Source organism: Bidens hawaiensis, unplaced genomic scaffold (assembly GCF_021521415.1).
Source record: "Bidens hawaiensis isolate Kalapana, Puna unplaced genomic scaffold, B.hawaiensis_p1.1 tig00026938_1, whole genome shotgun sequence".
Taxonomy (NCBI): domain Eukaryota; kingdom Viridiplantae; phylum Streptophyta; class Magnoliopsida; order Asterales; family Asteraceae; genus Bidens; species Bidens hawaiensis.
Genome location: NW_027494350.1, coordinates 264,726 through 283,293, shown reverse-complemented (window position 1 = coordinate 283,293; position 18,568 = coordinate 264,726). Strand labels below are relative to the sequence as shown.

The 18,568-nt window shown below is 36.6% G+C and overlaps 3 protein-coding genes across 3 annotated transcripts; 2 read left to right on the top strand and 1 right to left on the bottom strand.

The window, feature by feature from the left end:
* Window positions 1-3,166: 3,166 nt before the first annotated feature.
* LOC143574471 (protein HOTHEAD-like) lies at window positions 3,167-5,877 on the top strand. The gene is made up of 4 exons (XM_077059082.1): window positions 3,167-3,808; window positions 4,595-4,983; window positions 5,080-5,645; window positions 5,750-5,877. Exons 1-4 carry the CDS (start codon window positions 3,184-3,186, stop codon window positions 5,793-5,795), a joined length of 1,626 nt encoding a protein of 541 aa, XP_076915197.1. The 5' UTR covers window positions 3,167-3,183; the 3' UTR covers window positions 5,796-5,877.
* A 4,297-nt stretch (window positions 5,878-10,174) lies between these two features.
* Window positions 10,175-11,481, bottom strand: LOC143574465 (uncharacterized). Its single transcript, XM_077059077.1, has 3 exons — window positions 11,311-11,481; window positions 10,797-11,169; window positions 10,175-10,692 (listed from the first exon to the last, which is right to left on the bottom strand). The coding sequence occupies exons 1-3, from the start codon at window positions 11,479-11,481 to the stop codon at window positions 10,175-10,177; spliced, it is 1,062 nt and encodes a 353-aa protein (XP_076915192.1).
* A 4,764-nt stretch (window positions 11,482-16,245) lies between these two features.
* Window positions 16,246-18,184, top strand: LOC143574459 (uncharacterized). The gene has a single exon (XM_077059072.1). It carries the CDS (start codon window positions 16,288-16,290, stop codon window positions 18,106-18,108), a length of 1,821 nt encoding a protein of 606 aa, XP_076915187.1. The 5' UTR covers window positions 16,246-16,287; the 3' UTR covers window positions 18,109-18,184.
* The last annotated feature ends 384 nt before the right edge of the window (window positions 18,185-18,568 follow it).

The following is an 18,568-nucleotide window of genomic DNA, read 5'->3' as shown; positions in this document are numbered from 1 at the left end:
AATTTAAGGGTCCATTTCTATTTATTTCCAACTACCCTTCGTTTTATATTAAATGAAAACCTACTAACCACTTTAATAGATGACCCCTGATCTTTATTGTATACCCATGCATAGGTTCTGGATTTTCTTGATACACGTCTTATTATATATATTATTCATTTATGAACTAACATATATTTATTTCGTAAGTACAAAATAATATTCACAACCGATAAACATACCCATACCACCACAATGATTACCCAAAAACGTGTTAATGTTTATTATATTTAGGATGAACTCTTTAATGTGTAGCAATGTAAAGACTTAAAAAAGTAAAAATGTAATTACTGTACTTTTATACTTCAAAGTTAAATTTAGTACTGGTGTAACAATGGCATTTCGTTGATAACTTTTATGACTTTGTCCTATAGGGTGTAAACGAGTCGAGCTCTAGCTCGATAGGCTTGATCTAAACTTAATTAATTTGACTTATGAGTGCTCAAGCTTGAGCTCAACTCGTTTCGTGCTTCCACTGTTGCTAACATAAAATTGTGACCGCTTCAAATTTGAGGTTTTGTAGTAGCTATTGTAATCTGACTTATGAGTGCTCGAGCTTGAGCCCAACTAGTTTCATGCTTCCACCGTTGCTAACATAAAATTGAGACCGCTTCAAATTTGAGGTTTTGTAGTAGTGTAATCTAATTTATGAGTGCTCGAGCTTGAGCTCAACTCGTTTCATGCTTTTTTTTTAAAGCTCGAGCTCGGCTCAGTAGTGGTTTTTTAAAAGCTTGAGCTCAGCTTAGTAGTGTTTTTTCTAAAGCTCAAGCGCTTGACTCATTTATTATTTAATAATTAATTTATATACGTTTTTAATTATTTTTTATATATTTCGAGAAAACTTTAAACGAGCCAAAACTTGACTTAAAGCTCATGTAGTACCTTAAAACTTTAAAAGAGCCAAAGCTTGGCTCAAGCTCGACTGTAATGTAAAACTATGTCACAACCCCCGAACCCATACCCCGGGAGGGGAGCCGTGAACGTGAGTGATGGTATCGGTGTTTATTATTTTGCAGCGGAAAATTCATTAGGACCGTAGTTAGGAAAAATTATCAGAGTGTAAAACACCATGATTTTTATTTCATCTGGTCGTTTTATCCTTACAAATGTTTTATATGGATAAACTTTATTTTAAAAAAAACATGTTTCTTTATTATGGTGATAAGCCACTTATTTAAGTTGGAAGGCCCGCAGGCACCGTTCCTTTATCTTTATCATCTCACCTGAAACATGTTTTTAAAATATTTGATCAGCGAAAAATACTGGTGAGTGCATTCATTTATAATAACACATATACAATTACAGCATTAAGATGTTTTTACATCTGCCTGCTTACAGATTACCGAAAGGTACTTGTCACTCGACCGTTCTATGACTGTGGTCATGTTACTTATTGGCTAACACTTGTCCAATAAGTAACATGTAATAGCCCAGTAGGCAAGCCTTGTATACAAAACCCTACAATACCAGTAGTAACCATCCCGTAAGTTTACAGAGACTTAATCACTGTAATGTATTTAAAATACTTTAAAAATATATTTAAAAACATTTAGACCATTTGCCATGAATTTTATAGGTTTTGAAATCATCATGGCAATGTCGGAAAAATAGTTGTCTCACGCAAATGTTATTTGCGAGTGATACAAAAACTCGAATGTCTCACCTTGCACGTTTACGGTTTATGAGCTTCCTAGTATTAAACACCTAGGTTAAAGACCATGTAGTATAGCTAAGTTAATATAAACCCATAATCATAACGATAATCACGAGATAGAAACTTTACACGATGGCACAATGTCTTACCTTATTCAGGTAGAGCTTTTGGATTCGTGTATAAAAAGCTTTTTTCGATTGGATAGGATATCGTTACGACCACTCGGGTATTATACCAACATCCATGATACGGTTATTCGGGTACTAAGCTTAAAGACGGTTGTGCAGCACTTCTAATGCACGTCGAACTCGGCATTCCAGAGTGACGTCGGGATGGCACGGACTTCGAGACACCACAACGGCTCGTCGAGATTTTGGCGGCTGTTCATTAGGACTTTTGATAGAAAGTCGTTGAGATTAAAACTTTAGCACAACCATGAACCACCACTTCTGTTGTTGGTAATTCCACTCCACCATTCAAGACCCGGCCTTACGGGCGTTATTACTTATACCCGTAATTCATTGTCAACTCTTAGCTCACGTATTCTTCTTATTAATTCTAGGCACACATGTATTGTTCGTTCTATATGTAACTTAGTGGTATGTATAAGATTGGGGAGCCGCCATAGTCATAATAATTAATAAATAGGAGAAGCCGTCATAGTTATAATAATTAATTAATAGGATGACAGGTGTAACTAATATGAGTTAAATCACTAGGATTCGTGGCATCAAAATATGTGTTTGCAAAGTTAAGGATAAAATACAGTAACTATCCACAAATTCTATTTATCATATATGCATATATATTAGTATTTTAATGTGTGTAATATATGTATTCTAGATAAATATTTTAGTTGTTTAGCTTAAATTTAAACGATGTTAGATAGTTTTTTTTTGTTATTATTATTATTTTTTTTAAACGTTCTTTTAAAATACCTCATAACTCAACTGATAATTTCTTTAACTAAACGTTCAAATAATAAGTTCTTAGTGTAACTGAAGCATTTTTATTTCCATTCGTAAAGCAAATACGCCCGAAAATAATATTTTGCATATGACTGAGTTCATTATAAATACCCTTAATTATTAATATGTGATTCTTTAACTTTTAAAAGTTGATATTTTTATATTGAAATTTGACGGGTGTTACAAACTAATACATATAGCCTACAGGTCTAAAAAGACGCAAAACTAAAAAAACACAAAAGGCTCATTAAGGCTCACGAGCCTAAAAAAGTATTCCTATACAAGGGTCGATCTCGATAACAAAACTAGCTTTATTTGAGCCTTTTATCAATTCGAACTCAAGAATGTTTCGAGCGGCTTAGCTTGTTTCGGCTCGTTTGCACCCTTTGTTTGCCTTTTGTCCAATGAAATTAAATCAACCATCTTGTTTGATACACTAGTTAAAATATGTAATTATCAAATTATGAAACACTTGTTATAATGTATTCAATTTCTATGTTAATTGATCCAGGGTACACATTCATGCATCAAGCAACAACAGCTCCAACAATCTCATACTATGACTACATAATCATTGGTGGCGGCACCGCGGGCTGCCCGTTAGCCGCCACACTCTCTCAGAACGCTTCGGTTCTCCTCCTAGAGCGTGGCGGCTCCCCTTACGGCAATGCCAATATTACAGACTTGGCCGCCTTTGGAGCCGCCCTCTCGGACCTCTCTCCAACATCCCCTTCGCAGCGTTTTATCTCCGAGGACGGGGTTATAAGTGCCCGGGCCCGGGTTTTGGGTGGTGGAAGTTGTTTAAATGCGGGGTTTTATACCCGTGCGGGTATTGATTATGTTCGGCTTGCGGGTTGGGATGCGAGATTGGTCAACGAGTCGTATGAGTGGGTGGAAAAGGTAGTGACGTTTCAGCCGCCGTTGAAGCAGTGGCAAAGCGCGGTGAGGGACGGGTTGGTTGAGGTGGGAGTGCGCCCGTATAACGGGTTCACTTATGATCATTTATACGGTACAAAAATCGGTGGCACGATTTTTGATGCAAATGGTCATAGGCATACCGCGGCTGATTTGCTTCAGTATGCGAGGCCGAGTGAACTCACCTTGTTGCTCCATGCACCCGTTCACCGAATATTATTCATGAAACGAGGTACGTGTTTGATGGTTCTATGTGACTTAATAAAAGAGTATTTTGGTCATTTTACGCACGCTTAATATAGAAAAGATATCTTGGCGTTACTTAATTGAAAACTACTGGACTAAACATGTAATTTTTAAAAGTATTGAATTCGCGATATAAATAAACTATATGGATCAAGTTTGTAAATAGTTCGTATGCCAGGTTTTTCAAATACCCGGATCCGGGTATGGAACCTGGTTCGTGTATAATTGAGTATTGGCAACACCTGGGCCGGGTTCGGGTTCCGGTCCGGGTCCGGGTATTGCATCTAAAAACCATACCTTATGTATCCGATTCGGGTGGGGTATAGAACCGTGTATTCTAAAACCTGGTATTTAAACACTCCTCCGGGTATTGTTAAAACCCTATTTTTTGGGTTTTTACGGGTTTCTTTCCGGGTATTTTCAGGCATAAATTGGAATTTTTTAAGGGGTTGCATTTTTAGGGGTATTTTTCCAGTAATTTCGGGTATTTGAAAAACACGGTTTCGGGTATGGGAAAAATCGCATCTGGGTATGGAAGCGGTTCCGGTTTTCGGGTATTACCGGGTACAAATCGTGTCCAATTCAGGTACGGGTTTGGTACCGAAATGCATACCATATTCGTACCCTACGATTAGGTTCAGGTACAGGTTCGGGTATTAAAAACACGGGTATAAAAAAACGTTTTCGGGTTTTTTTCTCGGGTTCAGTTCTGGGTTCGGGTTTTTTTTCACCTCTCATGTGCCTCATGCCTTTTTTGTATTTTCGTATGCAGGAAGTACAAAGCCCAAGGCCCATGGAGTGATCTTTGCAGATGCAAATGGTGTGGCCCATCGGGCTTACTTAAAGAGAGGGTCCAAAAACGAAATCATTGTGTCCTCTGGGGCTCTTGGAAGCCCACAACTTCTAATGTTAAGTGGAATAGGCCCAAAAAGTCAACTTGATGCCCATAATATAACGGTGGTTTTGGACCAACCAATGGTGGGCCTTGGAATGTCCGATAACCCGATGAATGCGGTTTTCATCCCCTCTCCGCAACCTGTCGAGGTCTCTCTTATCCAAATCGTTGGTATTACTCATAACGGAACCTACATTGAATCTGCTTCTGGTGAAAACTTTGCGGGTGGATCTCAAACTCGAGATTATGGAATGTTTTCTCCAAAGGTAAACATGGTCACAAATGGGCCTAATGCTTGTATAGAAATGGGCCTAGTAAAGCCCATTATTAATGTTTTCTCTAATGGTTTTATGTTTTATTAGATTGGACAACTTTCAACATTACCACCAAAACAAAGAACACAAGAAGCCATAGACAAAGCGGTAGAGGCAATGCAATCACTCCCACGAAGTGCATTCGTGGGAGGGTTTATTCTAGAGAAGATTATGGGCCCGATCTCCACAGGCCATCTTGAGCTTACAACCCGCAATCCAAATGACAACCCAAAGGTTACATTTAATTACTTTAAAGACCCACGGGACTTACAAAGATGTGTCGATGGAATGAAAATCATTGAGAAAGTGATCGAGTCAAAGGCGTTTTCACCCTTCCGATTTGAGTCTTTATCAGTCGTAACTCTTCTCAACATGACCGTTAGTGCACCCGTGAATTTATTGCCTAAACATGCCAACGTGTCAAGATCTTTAGAACAATTTTGTAAGGACACGGTAATGACCATATGGCATTACCATGGAGGTTGCCAAGTAGCTAGAGTGGTGGATCACGATTATAAGGTTATCGGCATAGATTCCCTTAGGGTCATTGACGGATCAACGTTTCGTAATTCTCCTGGAACTAATCCTCAAGCCACGGTTATGATGTTAGGAAGGTAACAATCAATCAATAAAGTAACTATTAATAATTTAATATAGTGTATAACATTTTTATATATTTATGTAACTAATAATGTTATGTTGCTATATGTATATGCAGGTACATGGGGGGTAAGTTGATGCGTGAGAGACATGCGACTAAATAATGTCAAATTTTAGCTATATTATATACTTTTGATTTGTTTCAAGTATTTCTTCATGGTTACAAGTTTAATGTAATATTATATAATAATAATAACATTCACTTGTGTTTTATATCGGTAAAATAAATATTATTACTGTAGTAATTTTGAAACAAGTATATATTCATGTTGCCTGACACCTTGGCTTTTATTGAATATGCAATTTTAAGTGTTTAACACTAAACAAAAAAAAAATTCACTGATATGTAAACCATTTTTTAAAGTAGTTTGCGTTCTATTATCAAATTCAACGACTTTTATTTCAACAGGAGGCCATCTGACAATGTTGAAGACCCCCGACGTGGTGTTCCTGCAATCCAGCTAAGGATCGTGGTGTAACGTGGGACGTTACTGGTTGTTAGAATTAAACACACACGAAAGCAATAAACGACACGAGGATTTAACGTGGTTCGGTTTAAACTGACCTACATCCACGGGTGGCAACTAGGTATATCTTTATTGAGTGACAACGATTACAAGTACACGACATCAAATATATAGAGATACACTTAGGGTTTTTATCTTATTAAACAAGAAATCCAAACCGGGCCGGGCGTGCCCTTTGGAGTTCAAATAATAAACCGGGCCTACACCGAAAAGGCCTACGAAACCCAACAAACTCCCACTCGGAGGCCTTGAGTACTCTCGTCTGCACTCCTGATTGTACTTTTGTAATCCGAACATTAACCATCTTCTAGTTGCCACCGCCTTCTCATCAATTAACCTGAAGGCCCGTTGAAGCTCCCCGGAGCTCCAACACGTCAGTCACGGCTAAAACTGCCCCTGACCCGTTCTCTGTCCCTACCGGCTCCCACTGAAACAAACTACCGGATCCTGAGATATCCTGAGAACAACCACTCTCCATATTCAGCAAGTAATTCACTGGAGAGACTTTTACAGCTGGAATACTGGTTTTCTTAATCCACTGTCGACCTGGAACTGTAACTGAAACACGACATGTGCTCCCACTGTCACGATGTCCTCTGACTGATTTAACCTTCCTAGCTCGTTCATCCTGAATCTTCACTCTGGCTCTGGGTTTGTTACTTGCAAAACGAACCTTCTTCTGCCCACGAGATTCTGTGAACCGGACTTTGTCTTTCACCAAAACTGGATCCACTCCTTTCGGTGACATATCGACCATATACAACAAACCCATTTTCTTGCCACGAGCAACCACGAGATTCCCTTTGACTACCTTCCACTGCCCATTCCCGAACTTAACATCGTAACCCTGGTCATCCAACTGCCCAACTGAAATCAAACTTTTCTTCAAACTTGGAATAACCCTAACATCTTTCAAAGTCCAAGAAGTACCGGCTGGAGTTATCAAATCAACATCTCCCATACCCGTAACCTCTAGAATATCATCGTCCGTAAGTCGAACCTTTCCAAAATCCCCAAATTTTAGATTCTTTATCGTTTCACTACAGTGAGTGGCATGAAACGATGCACCAGAATCCATTACCCAAGCATCAACGTTATCCTCAACACTAAGAACGTAAAACTCATCCTCTGGGCATTCTTCTGCAGTGTTGACTTCTGTAACGTTCACCTCTTTCTTACCATTCGGACACTGATTCCTGAAGTGTCCCTTTTCTTTACAACCCCAGCATTCAATATCATTACGAGTCCTAGACTGACTCCTCTTCCTACTTCCACTGCCTCGTTGTTTTCCCCTACCTCTACCTTCTTTGACTAATATATCACTTGATGATCCACCTGAATTTCTGCGTCTTGAATCTTCTCCAAGAATCAAATCCCGAAACCCATCAAAGGTAATCTTTGTAGACGAACTACAAACCGCAGTCACTGTTTGCGACCAACTATCGGGCAAAGAGGATAACAACAAAAGACCTTGAACTTCATCATCAAACTTAATGCCGACTGACACTAAGCGGGAGAGGTTCGAATTAAGATTATTGATATGCGTTGTAATTGACCCACCCTCTTTCATTCGAGTTGTCACTAGCTCTCTGATAAGATAGACCTTATTCGCTGCCGAAGGCTTCTCATACATGTTGGATAGTGCGTCCATCATACCACGGGTCGTGGTTTCTTTCATGACGTTAAATGCCACATCTTCCGACAACGAAAATGTAATACAAGCCCTAGCTTTCTTGTCTAACTTCTTCCAACCTGCAATATCGGGTTTATGATGCTCGAATTTCGTATCATAAACCTTAAACTACAAGCTAGAATGATTAATTGTAGTTATTGAGTTTTAGATTCAATTGCATGTTGAAGTTTGATTACTAGAATGACAAATTAGTAAGGTGGGGATGAAAATCATGTGTGGTTGTTGAGTAGAATCTGAATAGAACTCGGGAATCTAAATAATGGTGATTTTATGCGAGAGTATGGTATTATTGGGGATTTTAAAGAAAGTAGATTTCTTTGATGATAAAAAGGGGGGTATGGGATTTATATGGATAAGTAAAATGGTGAATTATAGTTCATGCTCACAAGGTATTTGATGAAATGCCTAAACTACTAAAATAGTGGAAAACGTGTATGAGTTGAATCTATTGCTTGTGTCATAATTTGTTTTTATTATTTAAGCTTGGTGGGCATGACTTATGATAAACCTAGTTGGAATCAATGATGATGTGTTTTAATTAAATGAGAAATCAACTTGTTGTCGAGATAGGCATAAGCATGGCATAACTTGGAAGACAACGAGTTAACGAGCAACACGACCAACAACAAAGTCAACGATGTACAGGTAAGTCATCTATACCTTGGTATAGGACTAAACCATTTAATATTGTTATGATACAACATAGTGGCTCCATGTTTATATTTTGCAAGATTTGTTAAAGTTAGTTTGGTTAAATTTTATGGTGCTGTCAAAATAGCACAGTTACGGGTCAAGGGCTGTTTCGGGTACTAAAAAGTATTGGTTTTATATGAAATTTAGTTTCAACATTCCCGACACATATATGTAGGTCCTATAAAAGGTTTCAAGTCAAATGGATTTAGTAAAGAGGTTAAAACAAGTTTGTATAACCGAATTATAGTTGCTGTCCGAACCAGGTCAGCCTACATGCGGGCGTTTTTTCGGGGATTTAATCATCTTATTTTCGCATGATTTCTGGACAGAAGTTACACAACATCATAAATGATTTTGTGTAATTTTTATAGATTTTTCTGAAATAGTTTGATGAGGTTTTGTGAATTTGTTCTGAATAAAATAGCGACTTTCTGCAAACAGGCCAGTCCATTGCAGATGTTGTTTCAAGTTCTTAAACATTTTATTTTGACATGATTTTTGTTGAGAAGTTACTTAACATCAAAGTTGATTTTCTGTAATTTTTATAGATTTTTCTGAAATCGTTTGATGAGGTTTCTGAATTATTTGTGAATAAAATAGTGATTTTCAGCAAGATGCATACTAATCTCGTAACGGGTCAAAAGTGTATACATGACTTACCAAATGACAACGGGTGGATATACAATCCTTTTAGTATTATTTAGCATGTTATGTTGGATATGTTTGATCGATTTGTTGATCATGACCCGTTAGTTTGTTGTTATCTAATAGTATAATTAATTTGGATTTTTGACCCGTTAGTGGATGTTTGTATAAATGGTATAGAAAAGGGTGATGATCTTGAATCTTTTTATGCATTCGATTAAGAAGGATTGAACTTTCAAGTGTATGAACTTGAAGACATGAACCTCGTGAAGGTAAATATTTCACAAGACATCTAACCATGACTCGGAAACAAGGTATGAGTTAGTGTATTATTCATCATGAGCGAAAGCATGGGTCGGGCATATAAGTTTGGGCATAAGCTATGTTCGTATGGGCGTATGTTATGCTAGCCCGCATAGCTTGCACCGGTGAACCTTTGTGTTATGCTGGTTTGTACGCTGGTCATAGCTGACTTTGGGAAACTACGAGTTCACGTTTAGTAAGATTGTAGGTTTATGGGTTATATATTATTAACTACTAATTGGTTTCTTACAATGCCTCAGGTGAAGCTCACAAATGAAAGTGGGAAGTCGATCAAGTGCTCGGATTTGGATATCAATACACATCTAAAGTTCAGTTTATATATTTTTTATAAAGTATTATAAACAAGTTTTGAATAATGATTGTTTTTAATCGAAAGACGAGTTGTTTGTAAATGTTATAAGCGGTGTTCACTTGATAAAATTTAGTTACGTGTTATTCAAATTATAAAGAAAATTTTGGGACCGTAACTTCCGCATCAAATTATCTTATAAATTTATATGTAAAAATTGTGGGTGTAACACGTGTATCACCGCCTCTTCTTAATGTGGTTGCTTGATTTTCCCCTTTACCCGATTTGATTTCACCAAGTTCCAATAATTCTTTAATCTCCACCCCCTTTGCCTTTTGTAAACTCATCATGACGTTTACTAGAAGAACAAACTACATTGATTATAGACACTAAGTTATTAAAAAACTGATTTATAGGAATAATTTCCTTTAAAGCAACCAAGGCAAGTTGTAATTTGTGAGCAAAGCAATGAACATAATATGCATATGGACAATCCTTAATAACAAGTGCCTGTAATACATTCAATTCCCCTCTCATATTGCTAGCACCATCATATCCTTGGCCACAAATTTTGCTATCATCGAACTCATACCGCAAAAGTTGTCTCCACAAATTACTTTTCAGAGTTAATGAAAAGGTATCCGTAACATGAACCAAATCCAAAAACCTTTCTCGTATAATCCCTTCTGCATCAACAAATCTCAAAACTATGGCCATTTGCTCTTTTTTAGACTCGTCCCGTGACTCATCAACCATAACACAAAAGTATGAATCCCCAACTTCACTACGAATGTGCTTTCGAACGTTATTAGCAATAATTCCAAGTATTTCTTTTGAATTTTTCCATAAGAATTGTAAGGAACATTCTCTAAAATAACTTTTGCAACTTCATCATTATAAGAGGCTAGAAGTTTTAAGAGTTCAAGAAAATTACCTTGATTTTTGGAATTAAAAGTTTCATCATGTCCTTGAAAACCACAAGCTTGGAATGTCAACCAACGACCTGTATCAACTAAAGCTTTTAATCGTATACGGTTCTTCAATAATTCCTCTTCACTTTGTTTATCTATGATATTATCAATGTGTGTTGCTTGGTTCAACAAGTTTTCACTAAATTCCACAGCCCTTCTATGTTGTGAACAATCAATATGCTTCAAGAATGCACACTTTTTCCCATCATTAACTTTTTTCCAATTGTCAAATCCTTTAACAGTAAATGCATCATGACCGTTGCCCACATTTGGTGTATCGTTAAATATATAACAAAGAAAGCAATAAGCAGAATGTGTTGTTGGAGAATACTCTAACTAATTAGGGAAAACAGCGAACCAAGAATATTGGAATCTACGAGGATGCTTCTTTGAACCTTTGGCACGATACTCATTGAGATGTATTTGGAAAGGCCCTAAAGACAAATAAGCTCATCTTATTTGCTCCCTTAAATTAACCGGATAATTCCACATTGTTATTCGTTTAGCGGGATCTCTTTCTAGAAGGTTAAGATCCACTTCATTGATATTTGCTTGTGGTTTTGGAGCTTCAAAATTATCACGTTCTTGCTGATTTTCATTCTTTTTCGGGCTCACTCGTTGAAGCTTTGTGGCGTTTACTCTCTTCATTAGCTTTATCAATATCGTTTTCAACCTTTCTTTTGAAAAAAGAATCAATTGTTTTCATCTTTCCCATATTTTTTTATATCTACAAGAAGAAAAAAATAAACATTCAAATCAATAAACCCTAATTTAATTTGTCAATTGGTTCAGTAATCAAACATAAAAATATATAATTATATAAATCATCTAAACTGAAAATTTCACAACATCAAACATAAACCAATCAAAATAATAGATGAATGGTTTGGTACAAATCTTTTAGCAGAGAAAAAATAAATGACTAGTGATGATGAATTGCTTATTTTTTATTTTGCCAATCGCCTCCTGCTATTCTATAATTCTAATCGACGTAGGTTTCTAGCTCTAAAATTTCATTTAAGAAATCAAGCAGATTCCCTAGTCCTCTACAGTACGTATTAAGGTTTTTGTTATTATATTGGGCTTTGGTTAGGGGGGGGGGGGGGGGGGATTTCAAATGGATATAGTCATAATATGTATGAGTTAGCATCATATGTTCTAGGCCCAAAATCAGGGGGGCCACAGCCCCTCCCTGCCCTCTTGATGGTCCGTCAATGGTGGTGGACGGTGGGTGGTGGTGATAGGCAGTTGTGGGGGATGGTGGTAGTGGACGGTGGTTGTGGCAAACGATAGATGGTGGTGGTAATGGACGGTGGTGGTGGGTGACAGACAGTGGTGGTGGCGGATGGTGGGTGGTGATGGTGTTGTACGAATTGTGGAAGTGGGTGTTGGACAGTGGCGGTGGCGGATGGTGGGTGGTGGTGGTGTACGAATTGTGGAAGTGGGTGGTGGTAGACGATTGTGGTAGGCGATGAACGGTGGGTGGTGGTGATGGACAGTTGTGGTAGTGGTTGTGGTAGACGGTGGGTGGTGGTGGTGGTGATGGACAATGGTGGTTGGTAGGGATGAGCAAATTCGATATCGATACCGATTGGTACCGGTACCGAAATCGGTACCAAATTTTGAGTTTCGGGATCGGTAAGGTATTGGTACCGGTATTTCTTGAATTTTTACCTTCGGTACCGGTACCAAGAATTCGCGAATTTCGGGATCGGTATTTTCGGTACCTGTACGGTACCGAGCTCATCCCAAGTGGTGGGTGGCGGGCGGTGGGTGGTAATGGTGTTGGACATTGGGTGTTGGTAGGATGTTAAGAAGTGTGAAGAAGATGAATATTAGTTTATTTTTTAAGACCATAAAAACATAGTTCAGATATTTTTTTTCTTAAAATAACAAACTGTTTTCAAAGACTTATGTTTGCGCGCCCTCAAACATAAGCCATTGCAGATCTTTTAAGTAAAAACAAACGAAACCTTAGTGGTACAAGTCTTTTGTTTTTTTTTTGTTGTTTTTTTTGTTTTAGTTTTGGTGCGCAATGAATGTGACGAAAACCGACCGAATGTCAATTTTGTTGTTGTTTTATTTTAGTAATTGTACCATCACGAACGTAACGGAAACCGATCGATTTCGCTTAGACCCGGCCTTTTGTTTTAGTCCCAATGTGCATAACGAATGTAACAAAAATCAACTAGATGTTGATTTTGTTTTTCTTTTTCTTTTTTTTTTTTTTGTTTTAGTTTCGATACCATAAATAACATGCATGACTGAAAATGACCCAATTTACATAGACTGTACGGATTTTACGGACTTGTTAGTAAACCACTATTTTTATAAAAAACAAAAACACGCCGACATAATTTGTAACATGACATATGAACATATCTGTTAAATACCCAAAAACACGAAAATAAAATCCGTTTCTTGAAGTTTTGTTGACTAGGTAAACCATAATAATCCACGTCACCAAGAATCCAAAGAACATTGTACAAGCAAACATGCACGTGGTACACTTTTTTTTCACAATTTTCTGTTGTGGGCCACTCAGGAAGAACAACGAAAATGGTGGGCCACTCTTAAATGAAACTTCTCTGATAGGGCAAGGCAAATTGAAAACGACTTCGTGTTGCCTAAATTTACCAAATTACCCCTATAAAATAATTGCTTTAGGGCATATGGACCGGAATCAAAGGGCCCGACGACTTAAGTCAATGACCTATACATAGATTATAATTTATAAAAGTTAGCATTCGTTTTGGGTTTAAACATTTTCATTTTTAACAGCTTTTAAAACTAACACTGATATCCGAGAAAGTTTTACGGGATGTTAACTGGCTATACTAATTTTTATGCTTTAGACCTTGTTTATCCAGGAGCATCATCAAGAAGGAAACTCATTATTATGGTAAAACCCCATTGTCAGAATGTTTTTATGGTGTTAATCTGTTATACAGTGTTGCAAGGTGTTATACGGTGTGGTAAGGGGTCGCACGATGTCCAAACGTGTTTAATGATGTCCTAAGCAAGCTTATAATTTAGTAATGTGTCTTATAGTATCATAAGGTTTTGTAATGCATCCAACGGTGCTGAAAATCGTTGTTGTTAGCTATTATATAGATACACGTTGTCGTATGTTGTCCAAGTGATAGTACGGTGTGGTATGGAATTCATTGGTTAGCTGCCGTACAAGACGGTTTGAATCTAAAACCATAAGATCTCAAGCCTTAATCATCACCCTCATGTCATTGAACCAAAAAACCAACTGCATTGATTTTAAACTTTAATGTCATACGAAGGGTAAAATTGTAAAATAATAAATGAAAGTTCACCAACACGTTCCTATTGATTTGCCATTTGTAAGTTTTATGTGTTATGTTATTATTTTCAATACTTTGGTTTAAATTTCCGAATGATCCAATGTGAACCAACCCGATGAAAAGTAGGAATAAGACCAAGTATATATATAACGACCTGTAACAACCGACTCCATATGAGACAATCTAATACTCAACCACGAGTTAGATATTTAAACCGTCTATTCAATTAATGTTTGGAGAAAAGTATATTTGAATAGTACTCATGCCAGACGTTTTACTTTCAAGATAAACTATGATCAATTAGTCGATTAGTCGAATGTCGATTATTTAGCCTTTAATGATATAATATTTCATTGTAAAACCAATTAATAATAGAAAGAGTAAAGTGTATTGAATCCTTACGTGTAGATGTTTATTTATTTTTGGACTTGAGTTGTATAAGACAAGTTAATCATAACACTTTTTGTAGAGCAAATATGAACCACTTCATGGAGATAGTGGAGGACTACAAAATTCTTTTTAAGGGCCCATTTAAGCAATATCTACGTAAAATACAACACCACCACTAGGGTCGTCATTATCAATCATGCAAATTGCCAATTGAGAAATAATAATTGCTTTATATAAAAACTTTTGGCTTAAAAGAAAACAATTTTAAAGATATATTATAATCTCTTCTTTTCTTATATCATGAAATATTAAACTTTTAATATTTGATTATTTAAACTATGTTTTCAGTCCATGTAGTTTGTCAAAAAATCATGTTTGTCCAAAAGTTCTAGCTTGACCTTTTCAACTTATTAGTTTCATGTGATGTTTTCAATTAATCCATGACAATCTAATTCATTTATTTGATTAAGATTAATTTTGTAAAAAAACAAAAATACTTTTATTATTGAATAATAAAGCCTATGTAGAATAAATTTGTCAAGATTTTATGAGTGACCTAGCCCTCGTTTCTCTTTTTTTATTCCTAAATCTTTATTTTACTTTCTTGCTTATTCTTTTCTCACATAGTAAATAAAATTGTTTTCCATTTCTCTTTTCTTAATTTCTAAATTATTTGATCTTTAAATTAATATATATTTTTTTATTTAATTCATGTAATATACGGGTTTCTAGCATCCAAAAAATATATTTTGAAATCTTTATTTCCAATACACAAATGCCCTCCCTCCCTTTATCATGTTTATGATAACCCAACCTGAAAGACTAAAAACGTAGTTTGCTATAAACAAAATGTAACTCTTATTAAACAACTTAGTTATTATTTCATAACTTTTTCTTCACAACTTGTTAAATTTTAAATAAATAATCACTAATTAGCTATGTTGTCAATCTCGGTGGTATCTCGGTTATCGGTCTTCATGTGAAATATCGGTCAAAATATCGGTACCGATAATATCAGCGATATTGACCGATATTTGGCAGATATTGACCGATATTTCACTGACATATCACCGATATTCCCGATATCAATGTTTTAAGTCTAAATTTTCAACGTTTAGTGTTTAATATTGTTTTTTTGAGTCTTAATCAGTTCTTACTTGCTACAATTGTTAGTGTTTTGCAAGTTACAAAATGATAATTTGTTAATAGTAGAAGAGTATACTGAATTGTTAGCGTTAAAGTGATATATATATATATATATATATATATATATATATATTTTAAACAGAAACCGAATCGATCTCCGATCATATCCAGAAGTTATATTTTTTTTAATAATTAGATTTACTTCTTTCATTATATAGAAACATAGATATTACATCAACATAAGCGATATCTCACTGCGATAACCGATATCTCAAATATTAGTCATCGACTGATATCCGATATTTTTCTGCATTAACTGCTTAGCTAATTAGTAACCAAGTTTCATACATATTTTATGATTTTCTAGTGAATATATAAAATATTTTTTTTCCTATTATTTTTCAAGAAAACCAGATTTTGTTAGGGGCAACCCATAATTATTGTGACAAGCAAGTCAAACAGAGTGACCAGCAGCTGCTTTATGTGAACAATTAAAATGATGCAAACTATGCATAATTGAGAACAATATGAACATTATCTATAACACAATAACAACTTATATAAACCAAACACATTTCATAACCAACATAAACAAAAAAAAAACATGACTTCACCCTGCATCAAGGAAGCCTCTAAGGCGTGTTTTCCGCGCTGCTGCCCGAACCAACTCCTCGGCCTGCCCGAAAACCATGGTTCAGAACACTCCACAAGTCCTTCAAGGTATGACTTCATAGCAGCAACAACTTTTTCACTTAACCCAAATGCTCAATTCACTAACCATGAATGTCTACCACCACTAGACCAAGCATTCACCAACATGAAAAAAGCCTACCCAAACTATCGGGAAACTGCCCGGGCTGACCGAATCCGTGATCAAGAATATTATCAACTCACTTTGTCTAACCATGTTTGTCTAGACTACATTGGTCATGGGTTGTTCTCTTATTCACAACAGTTACATTCCAACGCGCCGTTTTTTAGTATACGTTACAAATCGGTTAACTTGTACACGCATATTACATTAGGCGGTCAAGAACCCGAATTCGAAAGTGTAATCAAAGAGAGAATATTTAAATTCATGAACATATCACAAGATGATTATTCTTTGGTTTTCACAGCTAACCAATCATCCGCATTCAAAGTATTATCCGAGTCTTATCCATTTCATTCGAATCGCAACCTTTTAACCGTGTATGATCATCAAAACGACGCGGTTGAATCCATGATAGAAAATTGTAGGAAAAGATCCGGGTGGGTCGACTCGGCTGTGTTTTCGTGGCCCGGGATGCGAATTCAGTCCAAAAGGTTAAGGAAACTATTAATAAACAAGAACACGAAGAAAAACACGAAAGGATTATTCGTTTTCCCGCTTCAATCGAAGGTAACGGGGTCGAGATACTCGTATCTATGGATGGGTTTAGCTCAAGAACACGGGTGGCACGTTTGTCTTGATGCGAATGCGTTAGGAGCGAAAGATATGGAGACTTTGGGCCTGTCCCTCTTTCGTCCCGATTTCCTTATTTGTTCGTTTTACAAGGTTTTCGGGGAAAACCCGTCTGGATTCGGGTGTCTTTTTATTAAAAAGTCTAGATCTTTGGTGGTTAAAAACGCTAACACGAGCGCTGGACTCGTGAACATTATTCAAGCTTCTAACCGACCGTTATACCTTCAGGAATCGTTAAGTACCGATAGAGGGAAAACGATATTATCATCGTCATCATCTGTATCGAATCAAGACTCGTTTGAAATACACGAAACTAAAGAAACTAATGACAAAAGCGAGAATATATCGTTTATCGACATATGGAAACATGACAAGTCAAGAGAAAACGAGGCGAGTGGTAGTGGAGTTAATAGCGCGGATATAGAGTTTAGAGGATTAGACAATGCGGATTCGTTAGGTTTGGTACTTATTAGTAGCCGGGTTAGGTATTTAGTGAACTGGTTAGTGAATGCATTTGGTAATTTGAAACACCCGCATCCGGAAGATGGGGTTCCTTTGGTAAGGATATATGGGCCAAAAGTGCGGGTGGACCGGGGCCCAGTGGTGGCATTCAATGTTTTTGATTGGAAAGGTGAGAAAATCGAGCCGACACTTGTACAGAAGTTGGCGGATAGACATAATATTTCTCTAAGTTACGCGGTTTTAAAGCATGTTTGTTTTGTGGATAAGAGTATCGAAGAACGGGAGAGATTGATAGAGGTGAAAAGCATCGAGAACGAAAGTCAAAGCCGTGCGTTGACCAAAAAGAAAGAGAAGTTCGACCTTGAGATACCGGTGATTATGGCTGCACTTGGTTTTTTGACAAATTTTGAAGATGTTTATAGGGTGTGGGCGTTTGTTTCACGATTCTTGGATGCGGATTTTGTGGAGAAAGAAAGGTGGAGGTATATGGCGCTCAATCAGACAACTGTCGAGGTGTAGGTTTAAGGTAAACAATTTTATTCATTTTTGTGGTTTCCGAGTGTGAAAAACTTTTTTTGATTTAGCGGTTAATCATTCATCTCTGTTCATAGAATTCGTTACGAATAATGACTAAGAAAATGTGCCCTGGTTCAAATTTGTGAATGTTACAAGTTGATGCATATAAAAATCACAAGATGCATATAAAACACTTGCTTCTTCATATGTTTATGTTGCTAAGTAGTAAGTGTTAAGTAAGCAATAAGACTACATACTAAAACTACCTAAAAGGATACACCTTGATCAACCAAATTGGATTCAATGAACATATAAACAACAATGTACAACAATCACCAAAAATAACTCTAAGTTCACCTGTCTAAGCATGTTATATTTGTTTGCTTGAATCATTAAAGAATCCTAGCTTGAATGACAATGTTCAAATTAAAGTTGCACCATGTGTTTTCCCTAAGTAACCCTA